Consider the following 20,615-nt stretch of genomic DNA (forward strand, 5'->3'; position numbering starts at 1 on the left):
CACTACAACAACAAAACTCCATTATATATATCAAGACATTGAATAATAGAGGAAATAGGGGACTCGAAGGGTGTAAGAAACAACCAACAAAAACATCTATGCAAATAGCTCTTCATAGGAAGTGCAGTATCAAAGTCTTCACACTAGTGGGGCTCAGTGTGGCTAGGCTTGATTTTTATCTTACCCTTGGGTGAGGTGGAGGACGATGGTGCAAAGGTTGCTAGGCTTGACTCTGGTTTTTCATTAATGGTTTCAATCAATTCTAGATTCTCCACAACTTCTTTAATTGATGGCCTGTATTTGGGTTCACGTTCAAGACATCTTAGAGCAAGTTGAATCATTTGTGTAGCGGCTCTGGAAGGATATTTCCCTTCAAACCGGGAGTCCATTACATCCTTCAACTTCATTTTTTTCTTAAAATATGGTTTGATCCAGTCAACCAGATAGCGTTTCCCATTTGGACGGTTTGTGTCAAGTGCCCGCAACCCAGTTAGCATTTCAACCAATACAACGCCAAAACCATACAAGTCGCTCTTTACATCCGGATATCCTGTTAAATAAGCATGATATCAGTAACATGACACCATTTATTTAGTTGGCCAAGCTCAAGTGGCTTTAGATCATGCAAAGGCCAAAACTTTGATTCTGATCAACATTTAGCCATAGAAGCAACGAAGCTCAAAAAGGTTCAGGGGGTTACCTGTGGCAATATATTCGGGTGCAGCATAGACATATGGGCCGATAAGCCATGGTACCTCATAGATTTCACCATTAGAGGAGCCCACTTTTGCCATACCAATGTCTGATATCTTGGCATTATAACACTGGAAAAAAAAAAACGACAACAAATGAAAAAAAAGATAGAATCAGTTTATTGCATAGGATCTAATTGATAAACACTTATTTTACAATCAATTACATCAGCTTTCCTTTCCCCCCAATAATGTGGTAGGTTAGAAAGGGTCCAGGTTTTATTGGGGTAAATTGCATAGTGTTGACTGCACATAACTTACCGCATCAAGCAATATATTTGATGTCTTGAAGTTACTATAAATTATTTGTTTTTCTGATGTGTGTAAGAATTCCAGGCCCCGAGCTGCTCCCATTAAAATCTTAAACCGTATGCCCCATGGAAGTGACTGAACAGATAATCCCCCTGCACTAGTCAAAGCATTGGTGTTGAGTGAACCAACTAAATGAGTTCAACTAATTTTTAGAAGAAAAGTGTGTTAATATTGACTAATGTTAGGACATTTGCATTAATTCGTACACGCGCGCACACAGAGTCTTACTTCCAAAAAGGTGTTTCTCCAAGCTACCCTTTTGCATGAATTCATGGACAAGGAGTAGCTCTCCATCCTCCCAACAGTATCCCAGCAACTTAACAATGTTAGGATGAGAAAGCCTTCCTAGGAAATTCACCATAGACTGCAGAAATAAATGAAAAAACAAATACATTACAGCATTTAGGAGAACTACTATAAATTCCATTTATTAAAAACAAAAATAAAAATGGTGAAAAAATAACTAGTTCTCCACATGTCAAGGGGGGAAGAGTAAATTCAACGCAGTAGAGCATTAAGAACTTATAAATATTAGCCCCTTTAAATAAGAATTTATTTTTTTTCTAGTTGGAACTCACACACCTCTTCCAAGGAATTGTTTGCACTTAGTAGGAATCGATCCTAAAACTTGATGCTACATGAGGCACTAGGGCCCAAGTATTTTCCAACTAGATCAACCCATTGGTGTCATTAAATAAGAATTTAAGATTAATAATATCACTTCTCACATAATCAAAATTTCCAAGAAAGAATAGAAAATCACATTAATAACTTTTTTAGTATATAATTGTAATGTCTGTAAATTACAAAGAAAAAGAAAAAGAGAAAAAAAAAAAAATGTGTGGGACTCAAGAAGTTTAAGTGGTCATAAGACCACGTTTTTTTTTTCCTTTTTTTTTTTTTTTTTTTTTTTTTTTTTTTTTTTTTTTGTTCTCTGTTGTTTCTTCTCTCTCGTAGCTCTCTGCCTCTTTGTATTTCTTTTTTTTTTTTTTTCTTTTTCTTTTGCAAGCTTTCACTCTTGATTTCTCCCTCATCTCTTGGCAGATTTAGGTGCCGTTTGAGGTAAAACGACGAGCACGACGAGCTCTACGTGTTAGTACCAGAATTTGCAGCTTTTGGTCCTCTTTGGGAGCTCGACTTTAAGAACCCATTTCTAGGGATTTTGCTCATTTTGAGGTAGGGGCATCTTAATCCACTCCTTTCTTGTTCTATTGTGAATTACACCTCCTTGTTGTGTCAAACATGTTTAATTGGGAGTTAATTGTATCTATGATTGTATGAATGATGTCTAGAGAATTTTCAAGAGCTTGATTATGACTTGTTTCATGTGTAAAATATGTTTAGATGTTATTTTATCATGCCCACTATGTGTTAACATGCTAAAAATGACTAATGAGAACATGTTTATTTAGATTGTGCCAAATTTCCCATTGTCATAATATTGAGGTTATATGTACATCCATGCACATGTCATTGGGATGCATGAAATGGGAGAATTTGTCTTGAAATGAAAATGGGAGAAATTTTGGGAGAAGAGTTTTGTCAAATAGTTTTGATAAACCCGGTCGCTGCGGGGTTACCAACGGGCCGGAGGTTAATATAGCCTAGAGGGGACTAGGGAGTCGCCCTAGTGTGGTTGAGCTATTCGGGCCCCTCGATGACGCTGCGGGGTTACCAAAGGTCTAGGGACGATAGCCAATCCTCCTCTCGTGTCGCGGCGGGGTTACCAAAGGGCGGGTTGTATTAACATTTGAAAGTGATGGTTTTGTGAATGAAAATGGGGAGTGACATTAGCATGCATTGCATTTCATTGCACTGCATGGTTTATAATTGGCATTGACGTGCATATTGTTTTAATTCCCTATATTGCATGATTCCTATTTCCATTGGCCAATGCTTTGTTTGGATTCACAATGACATAAGAATTGTGTCTTAAGTGTCACCTATTGAGCTTTATGCTCACCCTACTATTTATATTATTTTTGTCAGGTCTTGGAAATGAACCGGTGGACGACAATCCACCTCAAGCTTGAAAGTTATTAGAAGGTTGTTTGCTATTTTGTATTTTGACCGTTTTATGTATATTCATAGTTGTGGGAATGTAACTAAGTTAGTATTCATGGCCTTGTAACTTAAGAACGAACTTATCTTTTGTTTGATGTAAATGAAACTAATGGAATTATGGTATATGTTTCCATGCAATTGTATCATGTAATGTTGTAAGACAGGGACTTTAAATCTTAACCATGTATTTTGGAAATGTAATTATGATAATTTAGATTAATTGGTGTGTGGATGTTCCACCATAAGAGGAACTATGTTGAGGTATAATGAACGGATGAATGGGATGCTGGATGATATTATATGTTTTGTGTATTGGGACAAGTTGTTGAAGGCCCATTTTTAGGGGAGGTTATGCCGATTTTTTTTTTAAATTTTGGCATCAGCTAGGGTCGTTACAAATTTGGTATCAGAGCCCATGGTTCGAAAACCATTAGGACGACGGGTAGAGGCCTACATAGGATTGCGTGGGATGTTGATTTCATTGTGTATTGACTATTTGCTACTTGCTTATTACTTGAACAAGCATGCTTAACTGCTTATGTGCTTACGTGCTTAAATGTCTATGGTAAAATGTTTCTTGCATGGTTTTGCATGCTAAGTGTCATTACGACATCATTTCACGTTGAGTTGTCTATAGTGGACTTTAGTGTTATGTCATTGAACCGTTTTCTCGTTTTGTAGCACGATGTCATGGCGGAGGAACAAAGGGAAGTTGGCTCCAGGCCGACTAGGGGTGATGTTGGCGAGAGCACCCGTCGAAGTGGGTGAAGGTTCTGTGGCACTGGAGTTGAATCGTTTGTTGCAAAATGTCGTGAGGGCAACGATTGCTGCTCAGTCGCAGTCGGCACCACAACCTACAGTTCAAGTTGAGGAGACGCCAGCTTAGAAGCGTCTCAAGATTATTAAGGGGTTTTCTCAGCTGATGCTGGTTATGTTTGAGGGCGGTGCGGATCCAATGATAGCAGATGACTACATGGAGCAAGTTGAAACTCAATTGATTTCAATGGATGTGATGGAGGATCATTTGAAGATCATCCTAGCTACTTATAAGTTTGCTAAGGATGCCAAATTATGGTGGAAGTCGGTTACGAGCCGGTATAAGGTGGAGGAGATGAGTTGGGACAAGTTTAAGGAATTGTTTTATGAAAAGTACTTTCCGCTTTCCAAAAGATGGGAGTTACAAGACCAGTTTCATAACCTTATCCAAGGGAGTATGTTAGTGGCAGAATATGAAAACAAGTTCACTTCACTTTCTCGCTTTGCTCCAGAAATTGTGAGAGATGAAGTTAACAAGACTCGGAAGTTTGTTTCTGGTCTTAATGATCGGATGAGGCCGTTGATCACGACACAGTTCATCAAGGTATATTCTGAAGCAGTGGAAAAGGGCTTTAATGTTAGAAGCGGATAACAGAGATAAGGATACGAGAAGAGAACAGTGGAAGCAGAAAAGGGGTGTAGGGCCATCCTCAGAAGGATCTTCTTGGAAGAAGAACAAAAGTGGTTTATTTCAGTTTCAGGGGCAGCAATCTACACGATCTGTTCTTACCACTCCTATGCCAGTTGGATCTGACAAGGGTAGAGTTGTTTGTTATCAATGTCAGCAGCTTGGGCATTACAAGTCCAGTTGTCCCATGAGATTGACTTCAGTTTCTTCAGCTCCTAAGGCTTGTTATGGGTGTGGCCAGCAGGGCCATTTGATTCGGGACTGTCTGAGTCAGGAAGCAGGCACCACTAGTGGCAGAGGGTCACGGCAGAGGCCGTTACAGTCGGCTACGGTTCAATCAGGTTTCAAACCACTGCCGCCACCACCACAGCCTGCCTTATCTTCTCAGGGTTCACGACCAGCTAGGAGGGATACTCCTACTGTGTCGGCACAACAGTCTGGTTTTCAGATTAGTAATTCACAGGCACAGGCACCGTAGGGGCGTGTATTTGCCCTTGCACCGACTGATGCATCTGCTGGATCTTCAGTTCTCCGAGGTATATTTTCAGTGTTTGGTTCGTGGGCCCGTGTTTTGTTTGATTTTGGTGCATCTCATTCTTTCATTTCATCATCATTTGCACTTGCATCGGGGTTAGAGGTCAGTTTTATGGATTGGGCGTTGTGTGTTGATACGCTAGTTGGAGTTTCAGTGTCTTTGAGCTGAGTCGTGAGGGACTGTTCCATTGTGATAGCCGGGTGGACTTTTGTGTTTGACCTTATTCTCCTGGAGATGACTAGCTTTGATGTCATTTTTGGGATCGATTGGTTAGCTTCCTTTCATGCCATGATCGACTGTTTCAGAGGAAGGGTTACAGTTTGTACTCCCGAGGGAGACTGTTTCTTTTTTCGTGGGAGATCGGAGTGATTCCCACATTTCATCATTTTATGGAATTCGTGGACAGAGTCGTGGTGATTACTTTTTGGCTAGCCTTATAGCCAAAGAGGATGATGTTGTGGAAGAAGATTATCCTTCAGTTGTTCGTGATTTTTCTGGATGTGTTTCCGGAGGATTTGACAGAGTTGCCTCCACACTGAGAAGTAGAGTTTACTATTGACTTGATGCCCGATATCACGCCGATTTCTATGGCACCGTATTGTATGGCACCAGTTGAATTGAAGGAATTAAAAAGACAGCTTGATGATTTGAGGATGAAAGGTTTCATCCGACCGAGTGTGTCACCATGGGGCGCACCGGTTTTGTTTGCTAAGAAGAAAGATGGTTCTTTGAGGTTGTGCATCGATTATCGGAAGTTGAATCGTGCCACCATTAAGAACAAGTATCCTTTGCCAAGGATAGATGATTTATTTGATCAGTTGAGGGGAGCCAGTTGTTTCTCCAAGATTGACTTGAGGTCTGGCTATTATCAGTTGCGGGTTAGGGATGAGGATATCCCGAAGACAGCATTCCGTACACGGTATGGACACTATGAGTTCCTTGTTATGCCTTTTCGCTTGACTAGTGCTCCAGCGGCATTCATGGACTTAATGAACCGCGTCTTTCACGATTACTTGGACCAGTTTGTGGTAGTTTTCGTGGATGATATTCTTGTGTATTCACGATCTCGGGAGAAGCACGAGATCCATTTAAATATTGTTTTACAGATTTTGCGGGAGCACCAGTTGTATGCCAAATATGAGAAATGTGAGTTTTGGCTACAAGAGGTGAAGTTTTTGGGACATGTTGTTTCAGAAGGCGGAGTGTCAGTTGATCCATCAAAGATTGAAGCTGTTTTGAATTGGGAGCAACCCAAGAATGTGTTTGAGATCCGTAGTTTTCTTGGTCTAGCGGGTTACTACCGGAGATTTGTGAAAGATTTCACCCATTTTGCAGCGTCTATGACCCGTTCAACCCGGAAAGAGATTAAGTTTGCATGGAATGAAGCTTGTGAGTCATCTTTCCAGGAATTGAAAACAAGGTTGACTACGGCTCCAATGTTGGTGATACCTGAGCGTGGCTTGGGTTATGTGATCTATTGTGATGTTTCACGTGATGGTTTAGGGTGTGTGTTGATGCAGGATGGTAGAGTAATGGTTTATGGGTCTCGACAGTTGAAGACTCACAAATATAACTACCCTACTCATGATTTGGAGTTAGCGGCAGTTGTATTTGCCTTGAAATGTTGGAGACATTACTTGTATGGTGAGAGATTCGAGGTGTACTCGGATTATAAAAGTCTCAAGTACCTTTTCTCCCAAAAGGACTTGAACAATAGACAGAGAAGATGGGTTGAATTCTTGGAAGACTACAATTTTGACTTACAGTATCATCCAGGCAAGGCAAATGTGGTAGCAGATGCCTTAAGTCGAAAATCTCGTGGAACTTTGGCCTGTCTGGCTATTCGGAAGTGGAAGATGCTTAAGGATTTGGCAGAGATGGGATTGTATTATTTTGATGACGATGTTGACAGTGAGCCAGCATTCTTGTTTAGTCTTGTGGCTCAGCCTACTCTTGTTGTACGAGTGATTGAGTCACAGAGACAGATCCTGGATTTAGATGACATTCACGCTTTGATCTCCAGTGGTGAGATAGTGAAAGATTGGGCCTTGTATACAGATGGGGGTCTATAGTTCAGGGGTTTGTTGGTGGTTCCTACGGTTTGTCGTGAGGACGTCTTACGGGAGTTTCACACTTCCCGCTTTTCAGTTCATCCATGTGGTACCAAGATGTATTACAATTTGAGACGTCAGTATTGGTGGAACGTGATGAAGAAAGATGTTGCATATTTTGTGGCTAGATGCCTTACCTGTCAGTAGGTGAAGGCTGAGCATCAGAGACCAGCCGGTTTGTTGCAACTATTACCTATAATGCAATGGAAATAAGAGCATATTGTTATGGATTTTGTGACAGGTCTTCCAAAGTCACAAAGGGGCAATGAGTCCGTATGGGTCATCATTGACAGATTGACCAAGACGGCTCACTTTTTGCCTATTAAGGCAACAGATGATGCAGAGAAGCTTGGTGTTCTTTATGTGAAGGAGATTGTAAGGTTACATGGAGTTCCTGTAACCATTGTGTCAGATAGGGATGCTAAGTTCACTTCGAAGTTCTGGGAAGGACTTCAAGCAGCATTTGGCTCAGCGTTGCATCTGAGTACGGCATTCCATCTATAGACTGACGGTCAGTCAGAGCGTACTATCCAGATTTTGGAGGACATGCTTCGAGCATGTGTGCTTGACTTAGGTGGTAGTTGGGAGGATCACCTTCCACTTATTGAATTTGCCTACAACAACAGTTATCAGGCGAGCATTCAGATGGCTCCATTTGAGGCGTTGTATGGTAGACCTTGTAGGTCTCCTGTTTGTTGGACTGAGGTAGGCGAGACAGCTGCCTTAGGACCCGACATTATACTTGAGACTACTGAGAAGATTAAGTTGATAAGACAGAGGTTACTTACAGCTCAGAGCCGACAGAAGAGTTATGCGGATAAGTGGAGACGGTCTTTATCCTTTGAGGTGGGAGACCATGTTTTTTTATGGGTTTCTCCACGGAAGGGATTGATGAGATTCGGGAAAAGTAGCAAGTTGTCGCCACGATTCATTGGACCGTTTGAGATTTTGGACCGTGTAGGAGAGGTTGCCTACAGACTTGCTTTGCCACCACAGTTGGATAGGGTCCACAATGTTTTCCATGTATCGATGTTACGGAAGTACGAGCCAGATTCATCTCACATTTTGAGTTGGGTTGATGTAGACATTGATAAGGATGTTCCCTACGAGGAAGGACCAGTTCAGATTCTTGACACACAACAAAAAGTGTTAAGGAACAAGACGATACCAATGGTGAAAGTCCTTTGGAGACACCACGGAGTCGAGAAGGCTACTTGGGAGCTCGAACAGGAGGTTCGCTCCAAGTATCCAGAATTGTTTTCTTCTCCAAGTATGTCTTGATTTCGGGGACGAAATCTTTTAAAGTTAGGGAGAATGTAATGTCTGTAAATTAAAAAGAAAAAGAAAAAGAGAAAAAAAAAAAAAAAAGGTGTGGGACCCACGAAGTTTAAATGGTCATAAGACCACGTTTTTTTTCCTTTTTTTTTTTTTTTTTTTTTTTTTTTATATTTGTTTTCTGTTGTTTCTTCTCTCTCGCAGCTCTCTGCTTCTTTGTATTTCTTTTTTTTTCTTTTTCTTTTGCAAGCTTTCACTCTTGATTTCTTCCTCATTTCTTGGCGGATTTAGGTGCCGTTTGAGGCAAAACGACGAGCACAACGAGCTCTACGTGCTAGTACCAGAAATTCCAGCTTTTGGTCCTCTTTGGGAGCTCGAATTTAAGAACCCATTTCTAGGGATTTTGCTCATTTTGAGGTAGGGGCATCTTAATCCACTCCTTTTTTGTTCTATTGTGAATTACACCTCCTTGTTGTGTCAAACATGTTTAATTGGGAGTTAATTGTATCTATGATTGTATGAATAATGTTTAGAGAATTTTCAAGAGCTTGATTATGACTTGTTTCATGTGTAAAATATGTTTAGATGTTGTTTTATCATGCCCACTATGTGTTAACATGCTAAAAATGACTAATGAGAACATGTTTATTTAGATTGTGCCAAATTTCCCATTGTCATAATATTGAGATTATATGTACATCCATGCACATGTCATTGGGATGCATGAAATGGGAGAATTTGTCTTGAAATGAAAATGGGGGAAATTTTGGGAGTAGAGTTTTGTCAAATAGTTTTGATAAACTCGGTCGCTGCGGGGTTACCAACGGGCCGGAGGTTAATATAACCTAGAGGGGACTAGGGAATCGCCCTAGCGTGGTTGAGCTATTCGGGCCCCTCGATGACGCTGCGGGGTTACCAAAGGTCTAGGGATGATAGTCAATCCTCCTCTCGTGTCGCGGCGGGTTTACCAAAGGGCGGGCTGTATTAACATTTGAAAGTGATGGTTTTGTAAATGAAAATGGGGAGTGACATTAGCATGCATTGTATTTCATTGTACTGCATGGTTTATAATTGGAATTGACGTGCATATTGTTTTAATTCCCTATATTGCATGATCCCTATTTCCCATTGGCCTATGCTTTGTTTGGATTCACAAGGACACAAGAATTATGTCTTAAGTGTCACCTACTGAGCTTTATGCTCACCCTATTATTTATATTATTTTTTTCAGGTCTTGGAAATGAACCGGTGGACGACAATTCACCTCAAGCTTGAAAGTTGTTAGAAGGTTGTTTGCTATTTTGTATTTTGACCGTTTTATGTATATTCATAGTTGTGGGGATGTAACTAAGTTAGTATTCATGGCCTTGTAACTTAAGAACGAGCTTATTTTTTGTTTGATGTAAATGAAACTAATGGAATTATGGTATATGTTTCTATGCAATTGTATCGTGTAACGTTATAAGATAGGGACATTAAATCTTAACCATGTATTTTGGGACTGTATTTATGATAATTTAGATTAATTGGTGTGTGGATGTTCCACCATGAGAGGGACTATGTTGAGGTATAACGAACGGATGAATGGGATGCTGGATGATATTATGTGTTATGTGTATTGGGACAGGTTGTTGAAGGCCTATTTTTAGGAGAGGTTATGCCGAATTTTTTTAGGATTTTGACATCGGGTCATTACAATAATAACTTTACACCTCCTTTTAAAGTGGTTGCAGATACCAAGAACCAACTAATTGATATTTAAACCAGAAGATTATGCCCACACATCTGAATCTTTGATTGAGCAACCAACTTAAAACTGCACCATAACAACTTTCAGCCATTTACCCAACAATTCATTTCAGTTTATGTGGTTCCCAATCCGTAATTTTTCTTTTTCTTTTTCTTTCTTCTTTCTTCTTTCTTCTCTCTCTCTCTCTCTCTCTCTCTCTCTCTATTTCTTCTAAGTGAACAGTGGAGGAAGAAGGGGTTTTGCAACACCTTTTCGTCTTATAATTGAAATCAGAATAGCAGCTAACACCTGATGCTACACTAGAAAGACAAAAAAAGATGGCTTCTGACTTCAATCATCGTTTTACAACAGCACTTCAGATGTGTTTTCTGTAATTTCAGAAAGTTTTAATTATAAATTTAATAAAACAGAAGAACCTGTGGTCATTTAATTCCAAAATCCACTCTCACTAGATTCACTAAACTCTTTGGCTGCAATTTCTGTTTTAAATTAGAAACATACCTGAAGGAGCTTTTAATCTTCCATATTTAAAATATTTAAATACTTCTAATTGGCGCTAGATTGTCAAATTTTTTTAACCAACTACAGGTGCTACATAGCCTTTAAAGAACGTACAGTTATCAAATGGGAACCTTGATTAATGTTAAAACATTTCCAAATTATTCTCGTGGATGGGTAGGAAATCTAGAAATATGAGGAATGGTTTCACTTCTCATACTACAACAATATTATAAGAATGAGGACAATAGAGAAGAGAAAGAGTAGAGAAATAAATTACTATGCAAGAAGGTAAAAGACAAAGAAACAGTACTAAATTTACATCTCATAAAAATGCACATGACTTGGGGTTTTATGATAATAAAAATGAGATACACATATTTCTGAACACAACCACCCTTCCCCACCATCCTCTATCCCTCCCAAGAGATGCATACACACCGGAAAGAAATACAAACCCTAAACAAAAATTTAAATGGGTAGTGACCACTTTACTTTTTCGTGTGAAAAAGTAGAACCGCCCTTAGCCATCATCAAGCCACTTTATGGTGCCAGTGTTTAAAAGTCCCATCCATTTAGAGAGAAGGAAATATTATCTCACAAAAATAGAGATGACAAGAGGTACCTGGATTGCACAAACCCCACCCAACCCAATAAAGTTTTAGTCCAAGGCAAATTTCATATTACTCCAATTAAAAACTGTTTTAGGTAACCATTAGCAGTTGATTGAACAAGATTGTGAAACCATTAATTCATTTTAGAAAACCGTTTCTTGATCAACATCTATTCATTTACATGGAAATGCACAAATATAGGAAATTTAGGCATTCATGAAAAGAAGAAATAATTAAATTTTAGTCTATGATTCTGAACTTGAATACTTGACAAGTATTAAGCTATGAAAGGCAAATTAAAAGCACACAAGAAGATCAAATAAGTAAAATGACAAATTGAGGAAAGTTGAACTACCTGCCACCCTACAAATTGTTGCATGCTCTCATAATACAACTTCTTGACAGCAATGACTGTTCTACCACCGTTCTTAGATGTCGCCTGCCACCCTACAAATTGTTGCATGATCTCATAATACAACTTCTTGACGGCAATGACTGTTCTACCACCGTTCTTAGATGTCGCCCTCTCATCGAGCCAACCCTTGTAAACTCTCCCGAAACGACTTGCTCGCAACTTATCGCAATGCAACTCTGTAGCACGTGTGAAAAATTCAGTTGCTGCTTCCAATTCCGCACGTGTGAAGATTCTTAAATTGGGGGTGGGCAAGATCTGCCCAGTTGGATATGCCTCATCCCCACCACTTGCAAAACTGAATACAGATTATAGTAAGTATGGGCAATAAAATGGTATGAATTTCGTTATCTATTAAAAAACTAGTAGAAAGATAATTACACCCAGATAATTAATTGAATATTGTTAAGACGCTGAGGTCAAAATAGGATTCTAGTTAACAATATACAGAATGGATTCTACTTACCAAAAATTGACGGATAAATTATTTTTGTTAAATTTTTTTTTTTCGTAAATATTTTACGACAACCAAACATCAGAAAATAAAAAAATATTTTCTATCCAAACAAATGGAGCCGAAATGACATTTAGCAGCTACGGAAGACATTCATTTTAGAAAAATAAAACTCCATTAAAATTACTGGGAAAGTGTAATGTCTAGACCTTTGTCGGCCGGCATCACTTGGCAGAACAATTTCTTGATCTGCATAAGAATAGGCCTTCTCCTCGGGCTGCAGTGAATACACGAGGCCAGCCGCCACATCAACCATTGTAAGCCGTTTACTTGGCAGAACAATTTCGTGATCTGCATAAGAATAGGCCTTCTCCTCAGGCTGCAGTGAATACACGAGGCCAGCCACCACATCAGCCATTGTAAGCCGTTCAGTTGGCAGAACAATTTCTTGATCTGCATAAGAATAGGCCTTCTCCTCAGGCTGCAGTGAATACACGAGGCCAGCCACCACATCAGCCATTGTAAGCCGTTCGTTTGGATTATTGTGCAAGCATTTGGTGGCAATTTCGGTAAAAACTTTCAAACAACGAGGCGATATTTGCTCCCTCACGCTGGGATCAACTATTTGATCAAGTTCTCCCTCTTTGATGCAATGTTTGGCCCATAGGGCTAGACCACGCTGCTCAAGTCTTACATCAACAGCCGGCCGCCCACACAATACTTCAAACAATACCACACCAAAGGCGTACACGTCAGATTTCTTTGTCAGTCTACGAGTCAAGAAATACTCTGGATCTAAGTACCCAAATGTGCCTTTAATATCAGTGCTAATGTGGGTGTGTGATTGGCCTGCATTGTCCATTTTACACAACCCAAAATCAGATATCTTAGCCACCCAATTTTCATCCAACAAAATGTTTGAGCTCTTCACATCGCGGTGTATGATACTGTGGTGGGCACCGCTACTCGTATGCAGGAACTCCAACCCACGCGCAGCATCAATACAGATGTTTAGTCGTTGTTCCCAAGAAAGAGGATAGCTGCCACTACCATTTATACTAGCCTTGTGGAGATGGTCAGCAAGGGTCCCATGGACCATGTACTCGTAGACCAGGATCATCTCCTGACAATCATCGCAATAGCCAATTAGAGAGACGAGATGATTGTGCCGAAGCATAGAAAGGGTGTTGATCTCAGCCCAAAACTCGTGAGCCCCTTGTTTGGATTGCGAATTCAACCGCTTTATGGCCACACACCTTGTCCTGTCAATGAACCCTTTATACACGTTACCAAATCCACCTTTACCAATGACTAGTCCATCATCAAAGTTGTTGGTGGCCAACTGGATCTCAACAAGTGAGAAGCGTCGGTGCAACTCCTCCGCATCCAATGACGACGAGCTCTTTATTTTGCTAGAGTTTGATTCTAAACAATTTAAATGGTAAACAATGAAATTCAATAAAGTGAGTACAATAATTATGCCCGTTGCAATCTTATTTTTGATGCCAAAAGCTGAAAATAATTTTCGGAGTCTTGGAGTCCTAGATGTCACAGCATATGATGTGAAAACAGGATTCACACCGGCGAGACTATTGTCGGGGTTGCTCAACTTAAATATCTCTATACCTTTGAGGGTGGCATGAACTTTTTTAGTGCTCGACTCATAATTCAGCTGCAAAGTTATGATTAGATCACGTCTGCACTCCATCCGGTCTCCTTCCATCATGACCACATAGTCCTTGTATGCTGCAACCCCATATCCACTGCTCGCATCAGCATCAATCTCAATAAACTTATTGTTTATTAGGAGATCAAACTTTTTTTGCCCGCTTTCAGTGATGATGGATTCAAGCTCACAAAAATGAAGCCTAACTAAATATCTGAATCCCAAATCTACTGGTAATTTCCACGTGAAGTTGTAAACTTGGTTTGTTTGTTGGTTCAAATCAATTGACCATGCAGTTTGATAAACTTTAAGCGGTGCAGAATATATGGGTATGTTTGTGTATGTGATCATATTTCTTGTATTGACTTGTAAAAAACTTGATTGTAACAGGTAATTTTTGTCCTCATTCCACATACGAAACATGCCCAAATCTTCTACTGCTAAAATGAATTTCCCACCAACATTTAACCGGTAAACCATCTCTAATGCAGTGTCATTATCAATATGGTATCGAAAAAACTTATTGCCAACGACATGAGCGCCCAAATCACCATCTGGAGTGTAATAAAGACCGGCAGGCATGGAAACGATCTCAATTCCGTTTATAAAAGCATAAACATTATCACCATATGAAGAAGTAGTACTTTTAAATGGAAAGAATGTTATGTTGAAGACTTGACTTTCTTTGATGTTCAAACAGAATTCTTTTGCAAAATAACTTACACCCAAAGCATCAGCAGTAAGAGGGGCGCTGAAATTGCTGAGGAGGGTGTAAGGACCAGCTTTAACAGTAAAATGGGCCTTAGATCTTTCAAAACCAGGGTATGAAGTTGGATAGAAGTGCAATCGGATGAATTTCTGACCTGGTCTGAGTTGAAATGTATAGGTGAATGGAGCACGAGAGATCCAAGCGGTCATGTAGGGAACAGGATCGGCAAAAAGTGATTGGTGGACAGTTGTTGATGAGCTTATTGATTTTCCTTCTGCTTCTTTCGGTGAAGTAAATGTTGAACCCATATCTCCGACCCATTCCCGGCCATCAAAAGTAGATGAACTTCCAGAGGAGCCACAGTTAACGGCAATGTCATCTACAGGATAATATTGGACAGGCGAGTCATTCGCGCCGGTAAACGTAAGAAGGTGGAAGAGGTAGACACCGGTGATGATTCTAAGATGAGAACGGTACATGGTTTTTTTTTTTGTTTCTCTGGGTAAAATCAAAGAGAGTCCTTCCCACTGCTAAGGGAAGGAGAGGAATAGAGAGTATTCTTTGGGCCAAATTAGAAAGACTTTACATGTCTTTGGCAGACTTTTCCACCAAATTAAAAAGGAGTTTGAAAAAGAGTTATTTGATATCACTGTCACACGACTCACCTTCATTGACCGACTGCAATTTTCATGGAAGTTGCTCTGTGTTTATATGTAAAAAATATATTCTAGATTATCTATCTAGAAAGTTAAAAATGTGATTGTTGGGAGAATTAGACGCCACTAATTCCCTTAGGATCCTGCCATCAATACGCACAATAACATGCACAAAATTATAAAACAATAATTTATACGTGATTCGGCTAACTTTACCTACGTCAACGGCACGCACCAAAAATTCACTATATTTGTTGAATAATTACAAGGTGTGAATCAGCAGATCCCACACACGCATACACCGTGTATTTCTCTTTCACTTTTGAAAAATACACTCAGTAGTAAGATTTATATGTACCACTCGCAAGCACACGAATCTTTGTAAATAGGGTTTACTTGTAAAGGTGTCGTACCCAAGGGACTTGTGTAAAATAAGTTTGTCAACAAATTTCTTAAATTCCAAATTAACTTGAAAGTAGGATAATCGAATTGAAAGTAGGATAATCGAATTGTGATGATTAATTCTAAATTAACTAAATAGAAAATAAAATAAAGAACAATAATTAAATAAGATGTAGAAAATAGAGAGAGAGAGAACTAGGGGTATGATTTCACCATTAATATCGCTCCACCAATCAATTATATCAATTTATTAGAGATATATCATATAACATGCATAGGGAATTAATCATGGCTACAAGCACATATTAATTCAGCTAGAAAATAATATAATTTAAAGCTAAACATGAACTTTCTTCGATTGGTATAAACCATCTACCTATCTACTTTATTCTAGGGTGTAACATGGTCTATGTTTTCTAGGCATAATCCATCAAATCTCTAACATTATATTTTGAGAAATACCACTGTGTAATCATCTCATTCATAACTACAAGAAGCGAATGAGTTGTGTTCAATCATAAGATTAAAATATCTAAGGTAAGATAGAAAAATATTTGTAATTGAATTAAAACTCTAAAACCGATTCTTATTGAAAAGTCAATAAAATCCTATAGATTACACAATTATGCATGATAAAAATTGTTCTCCAATAATTAAATACAATCAAACCAGTGTGCTAAGCTAGAGCTACATTACAACCCTAGCAAAGCGTTTAGCAAAGCATGACTCGAATGGAATTCTTCATGGTTGAGGAAGACATCTTCATCGCCATGGATTGATCCCTTCCTTCTTCTGAATGCTCCTCTCTGATCTCAGCCTCAAATTCCTCTGTATTCACAGCCTCAAGCTCCTCTGTTTTATCCTCCAATGTTGTAGAGGACTCTCTTTAAATAATAAAAGATCAGCCCTAAAGTTCCCTTTTTCATATATAAGACATTACATAAAAATTCTGTCAAATAAGGACTTCAAAATTCGTACAGACTTCCAGCCCAATTTTGACAAGGAAAACAGCTGTTTTATGGAATCATCGTGAAATACAAAATTGTAACTCTTCGAATTTCCTTTCAACTTAACTAAGAATTTAGCTATTTTGACACTCAAGGAGAAAGATACGGCCAGATTACCAAAACGGGTTCAAGTTACCAACTTTGGCGAAAGTTTCCTTTTTGGAAAAGGATTTTTCCTTTTTTTCTTCTTTCTATTCTCATCAACTTGTGTCTTCTTTAGACTATTTTCTAAGTATAATTAGATTTGGATCTTTAATATTGCTCGATCCCATGGAATGTCATCTTTTAAAACTCAGGAAATCACTAGTCTTAACTGATTTTACAATTAAAGCCCTGAAATAAATAAAAATAATAAAATAATGTAAAATCTCAAATAAACTCCTATTAAGATAATAAAACATGCAAGTAAAGGGGCTAAAATGTATAACATTCAGTGCCTAACACACTCTGTGTTCTCTTGCTCACTCTCTAAAAAATACTCATATTGTATTTATCTCCTTTTTCTTTCTTATCTCTCACTCTGCTTTGCTCTAATCTTAGCTACTGAGCTTTGTTCAACTCTTGTTTGTTGTTGTGATTGTTGTGATGAGTTGCATTCAACTTCTTCATCTTATTTATAGCTGAAAATAGGAGACAACATCCCTTAAAAATAGCCATGAATTAAGGCCAATGGAATGCAAAGTCAAGTGGTGGAATGCAGAGTCAAGTGGTGGGTGGCTGTCATCTAGAAGGCAGCCATAAATGTTAAAAAAAATGAGCCATATTCTAACAATCTCCCACTTGGCGAATTTTGCACAAGTAACTCAACTCTAGTGATAACGGTGGGCTTATTCATGTCTTCGAGCTAGAAGACCGACTAAAGTTTAGCACAACTTCAGTTTCTCTGTAGTGATTGTCTTGGTTAACATGTCGGCCGTATTCTTGGTGCCAAGTATTTTCTCAAGTGTCAACACCTCATCTTCCAGCAAAGATCTGATGAAGTGATACCGAAGTCCTATATGCCTGGTTCTCGAATGAAATACTAAATTATTTGCCAGATGTATAGCACTCTGACTATCACTGTGCAAAACATTCTTCACCTATTCGAATTCTAACTTTGCCAGCAAATTCTGTAACCATATCATCTACTTGCTAGCCTGTGTCATAGCAACATACTCTGCTTCTGTAGTAGATATCGCTACAATTTCTGTATCTATGAAACCCAACTAACTGTAGTCATACCTACCGTGAAAACATACCTAGTAGTACTTCTTCTGTGATCTATCTCACCAGCAAAGTCTGAATCTACATATCCCTGTAGCTTCATCTCGCCTCTTCTAAAACATAGACATCTGTTTGTGGTACCCTGTAGATATCTCAATATCCACTTCACTGCTTCCCAGTGTAGCTTTCCTGGATTCATCATGAATTTGCTTACAGCTCCCACTGCATATGTAATGCCTAGTCTCGTGCAAACCATGGTATACATTAAACTTCTAATGGCTGAGGCAAACGAAATCATAGCCATGAAGTTCCTCTCATTGTCTGTCTTTGGACACTGATCTTGGGATAATCGAAAGTGATTAGTTAAGGGTGAATTCACTGCCTTAGCATTACTCATGTTGAACCTTTTCAGAACCCGTTCAACATACTCAGCCTAAGATAACTGCAAAGTACCTTTTTGTTTGTCTCTGTTAATACTCATCCTAAGAATCTGCTTTACTGTACCAAGATCTTTCATTTCAAATTCACTAGACAACTGTTTTTTCAACTTGCTGATTTTTTGAAAATCAGAACCAGCTACTAACATGTCATCAACATAAAGTAGGATATGATGTAACTCGTCTCAAACCTCTTGAAGTAGCAGCAATGGTCAGCACTGCATTTGTTGTAGCCATGTCTTCGCATAAACCCATTAAATTTCTTGTACCACTGTTTCGGGGCTTGTTTCAAACTGTACAAGCTTTTCTTCAACTTGTACACAAGTTTCTCCTTTCCTTTGACTGAGAAACCCTCCGATTGCTGCATGTAAATCTCCTCCTCTAGGTCTCTATAGAGGAAAGCAGTTTTGACATCTAACTGCTCTGGGTGCAAATCCTCTGCTGCAACAATGTTGAGAATTGACCTAATGGTAGTCAGTTTCACAATCGGTGAAAAAATATTAGTGTAGTAAATTCTTTCCTTCTGCTGAAAGCCTTTGACCACCAATTGTGATACCCTTCGATTCTAGAGCCACGGGTGATCGAGTCCAAGCACAGATTCGAGGGATACCAAACAATTAATATTTAAACAAGCACGATTACAAAAAGAATTAAGAAATAAATAAGCAAGGCTAAAAGAACCTAAATAAAAATCCATAAAAGTTATATAATCCAAAACTGCCAAAACCTTCAATATGATTACAATTTGGGAATCCATTTAGTGGACCCCTAATAATATTCCAGCTGGAAAATAAATAACTGAACTAAAGGAAAGCCAAAACTAAAACATAAGTAAAAGTCTTACGTAGTTGAAAGAATGAGTGAATGTCTCTGCTCAGCACAAACAAGTCCTAAGTCGGGAACCGTCGAACACTTGAAAAAAATAAGAGTAGGTCAGGCCATGAGCAAGTTCTATTCTAACTACAATCCAAACAGAAACCCGATATGCAGATACATGCTAGATAACTCAATAATAACTTTCTAGTCCATAGGTATATATATCCACACTAAGGGACTCTTACTGGACTACAAGGCGGTCTCTGTAACGACTCGAATAATTACCAAAATAATAATAAAAATCTATAAAAATTTCAGCATGACTTCCGCAGAAAATGTCCCTCAACAACCTGTAGAAATACAAAAAAAATAAATGCAATGGCCTCATTGGGCCTTAAATCTAACTTATCCTGTCCCAACGTACAATTCAAATATTATACTACATTCCCAAAATGGTTATATACATACAAAAGTCCCGTTCCTCTATCTCATCCAAACATGGAACCCACTTAAGTTACATCAAATTACAGTCCATAAAATGTAGCTAGAATTAAAGTCCATAGCTTACAACATTATACTAATTAAACTAAAGTGTCACAAGGTAGTTAATATTACATTTACAAAATATTAGAGTCTAATACAAAAAAGAACAAAATAGAATGGGTCTTCAAGCTCATCTAAACCTGTGGTGGACCGTCGTCCGCCACCTCTTTTCCATATCCTAAAAAAAATGTTAAAAATAAGGGGGTGAGCATAAGCTCATTAGGAAGTGTCTAAGACACACTTCTTATGTCCCCGTGAATCCATACAATGAATAGATAAAAAAAGTGAACGGGATCATGCCATCGGAAAACATCCATTCTTAACCGCAATAACAAGTATATAACAAATATCAATCAATCACAAATTTTACCACGATGTCATGAAGTGCAATGTTATGCAAATGTCACTCCCCATTTCCGAAACAATTCCGTTTCAACAACCAAACCATTAGTGTAGTCCGACCCAAGACACCTCCATGGCGTCACAAAAGGAAGGTTGGTTAACTATCCACGACCACAAGGCACCTCCAAGGCGTCGCATCCGGCCTAGTTAACTCAACTACATTCTCTTCTAGACTACACCAACATCACGGACCACTAGGCGCCTCTTAGGTGTCCGGTTTTCGCAACACTTTTAGAAAATATTTTTCCCAAAATAATTTTATTTGTTCTAACAATTATTTTTCCCCCTTTCTCTTTCCCAATGGATGCATGAATACTTCATGCTACAAATCATTAATGTAACTATATGTTTTCACACATTTCCATTTACATTATCATCACAATTTAATGAAAATTTCTAAACATTCCTTTTATTTATTTATTTATTTATTTATAACCATAGCATCCATTGTTCTTCAAGACAATAATTAAATAAATAATCATGGAAGCATACAACACATCAAACACTAAGCATGCTCATTTACCGTAATAACAATAGACATGTATATGAACTC

General features: G+C 38.7%; 1 protein-coding gene across 1 annotated transcript; it reads right to left on the reverse strand.

Annotated features, from left to right (window-relative positions):
* Positions 1–3: 3 nt before the first annotated feature.
* LOC132285820 (receptor-like protein kinase FERONIA) lies at positions 4–15,209 on the reverse strand. The gene is made up of 6 exons (XM_059788046.1): positions 12,431–15,209; positions 11,711–12,065; positions 1,293–1,428; positions 1,014–1,156; positions 701–824; positions 4–550 (listed from the first exon to the last, which is right to left on the reverse strand). Exons 1-6 carry the CDS (start codon positions 15,073–15,075, stop codon positions 144–146), a joined length of 3,810 nt encoding a protein of 1,269 aa, XP_059644029.1. The 5' UTR covers positions 15,076–15,209; the 3' UTR covers positions 4–143.
* Between the last annotated feature and the right edge of the window lie 5,406 nt (positions 15,210–20,615).

Source organism: Cornus florida, unplaced genomic scaffold (genome assembly GCF_030987335.1).
Source record: "Cornus florida cultivar Cherokee Brave unplaced genomic scaffold, ASM3098733v1 CherokeeBrave_3.0.0_Hap2_Chr11, whole genome shotgun sequence".
In the NCBI taxonomy this organism is placed as follows: Eukaryota; Viridiplantae; Streptophyta; class Magnoliopsida; order Cornales; family Cornaceae; genus Cornus; species Cornus florida.

Excerpts from the sequence above, each read along its gene's own strand:
- LOC132285820 (XM_059788046.1), bottom strand. The coding sequence starts at position 15,075 with ATGTACCGTTCTCATCTTAGAATCATCACCGGTGTCTACCTCTTCCAC. Across the intron at positions 1,157-1,292 it reads GGAGAAACACCTTTTTGGAA|GGGGATTATCTGTTCAGTCA; the intron begins GTAAGACTCTGT and ends TGACTAGTGCAG. Across the intron at positions 551-700 it reads ACCCGAATATATTGCCACAG|GATATCCGGATGTAAAGAGC; the intron begins GTAACCCCCTGA and ends CTTATTTAACAG.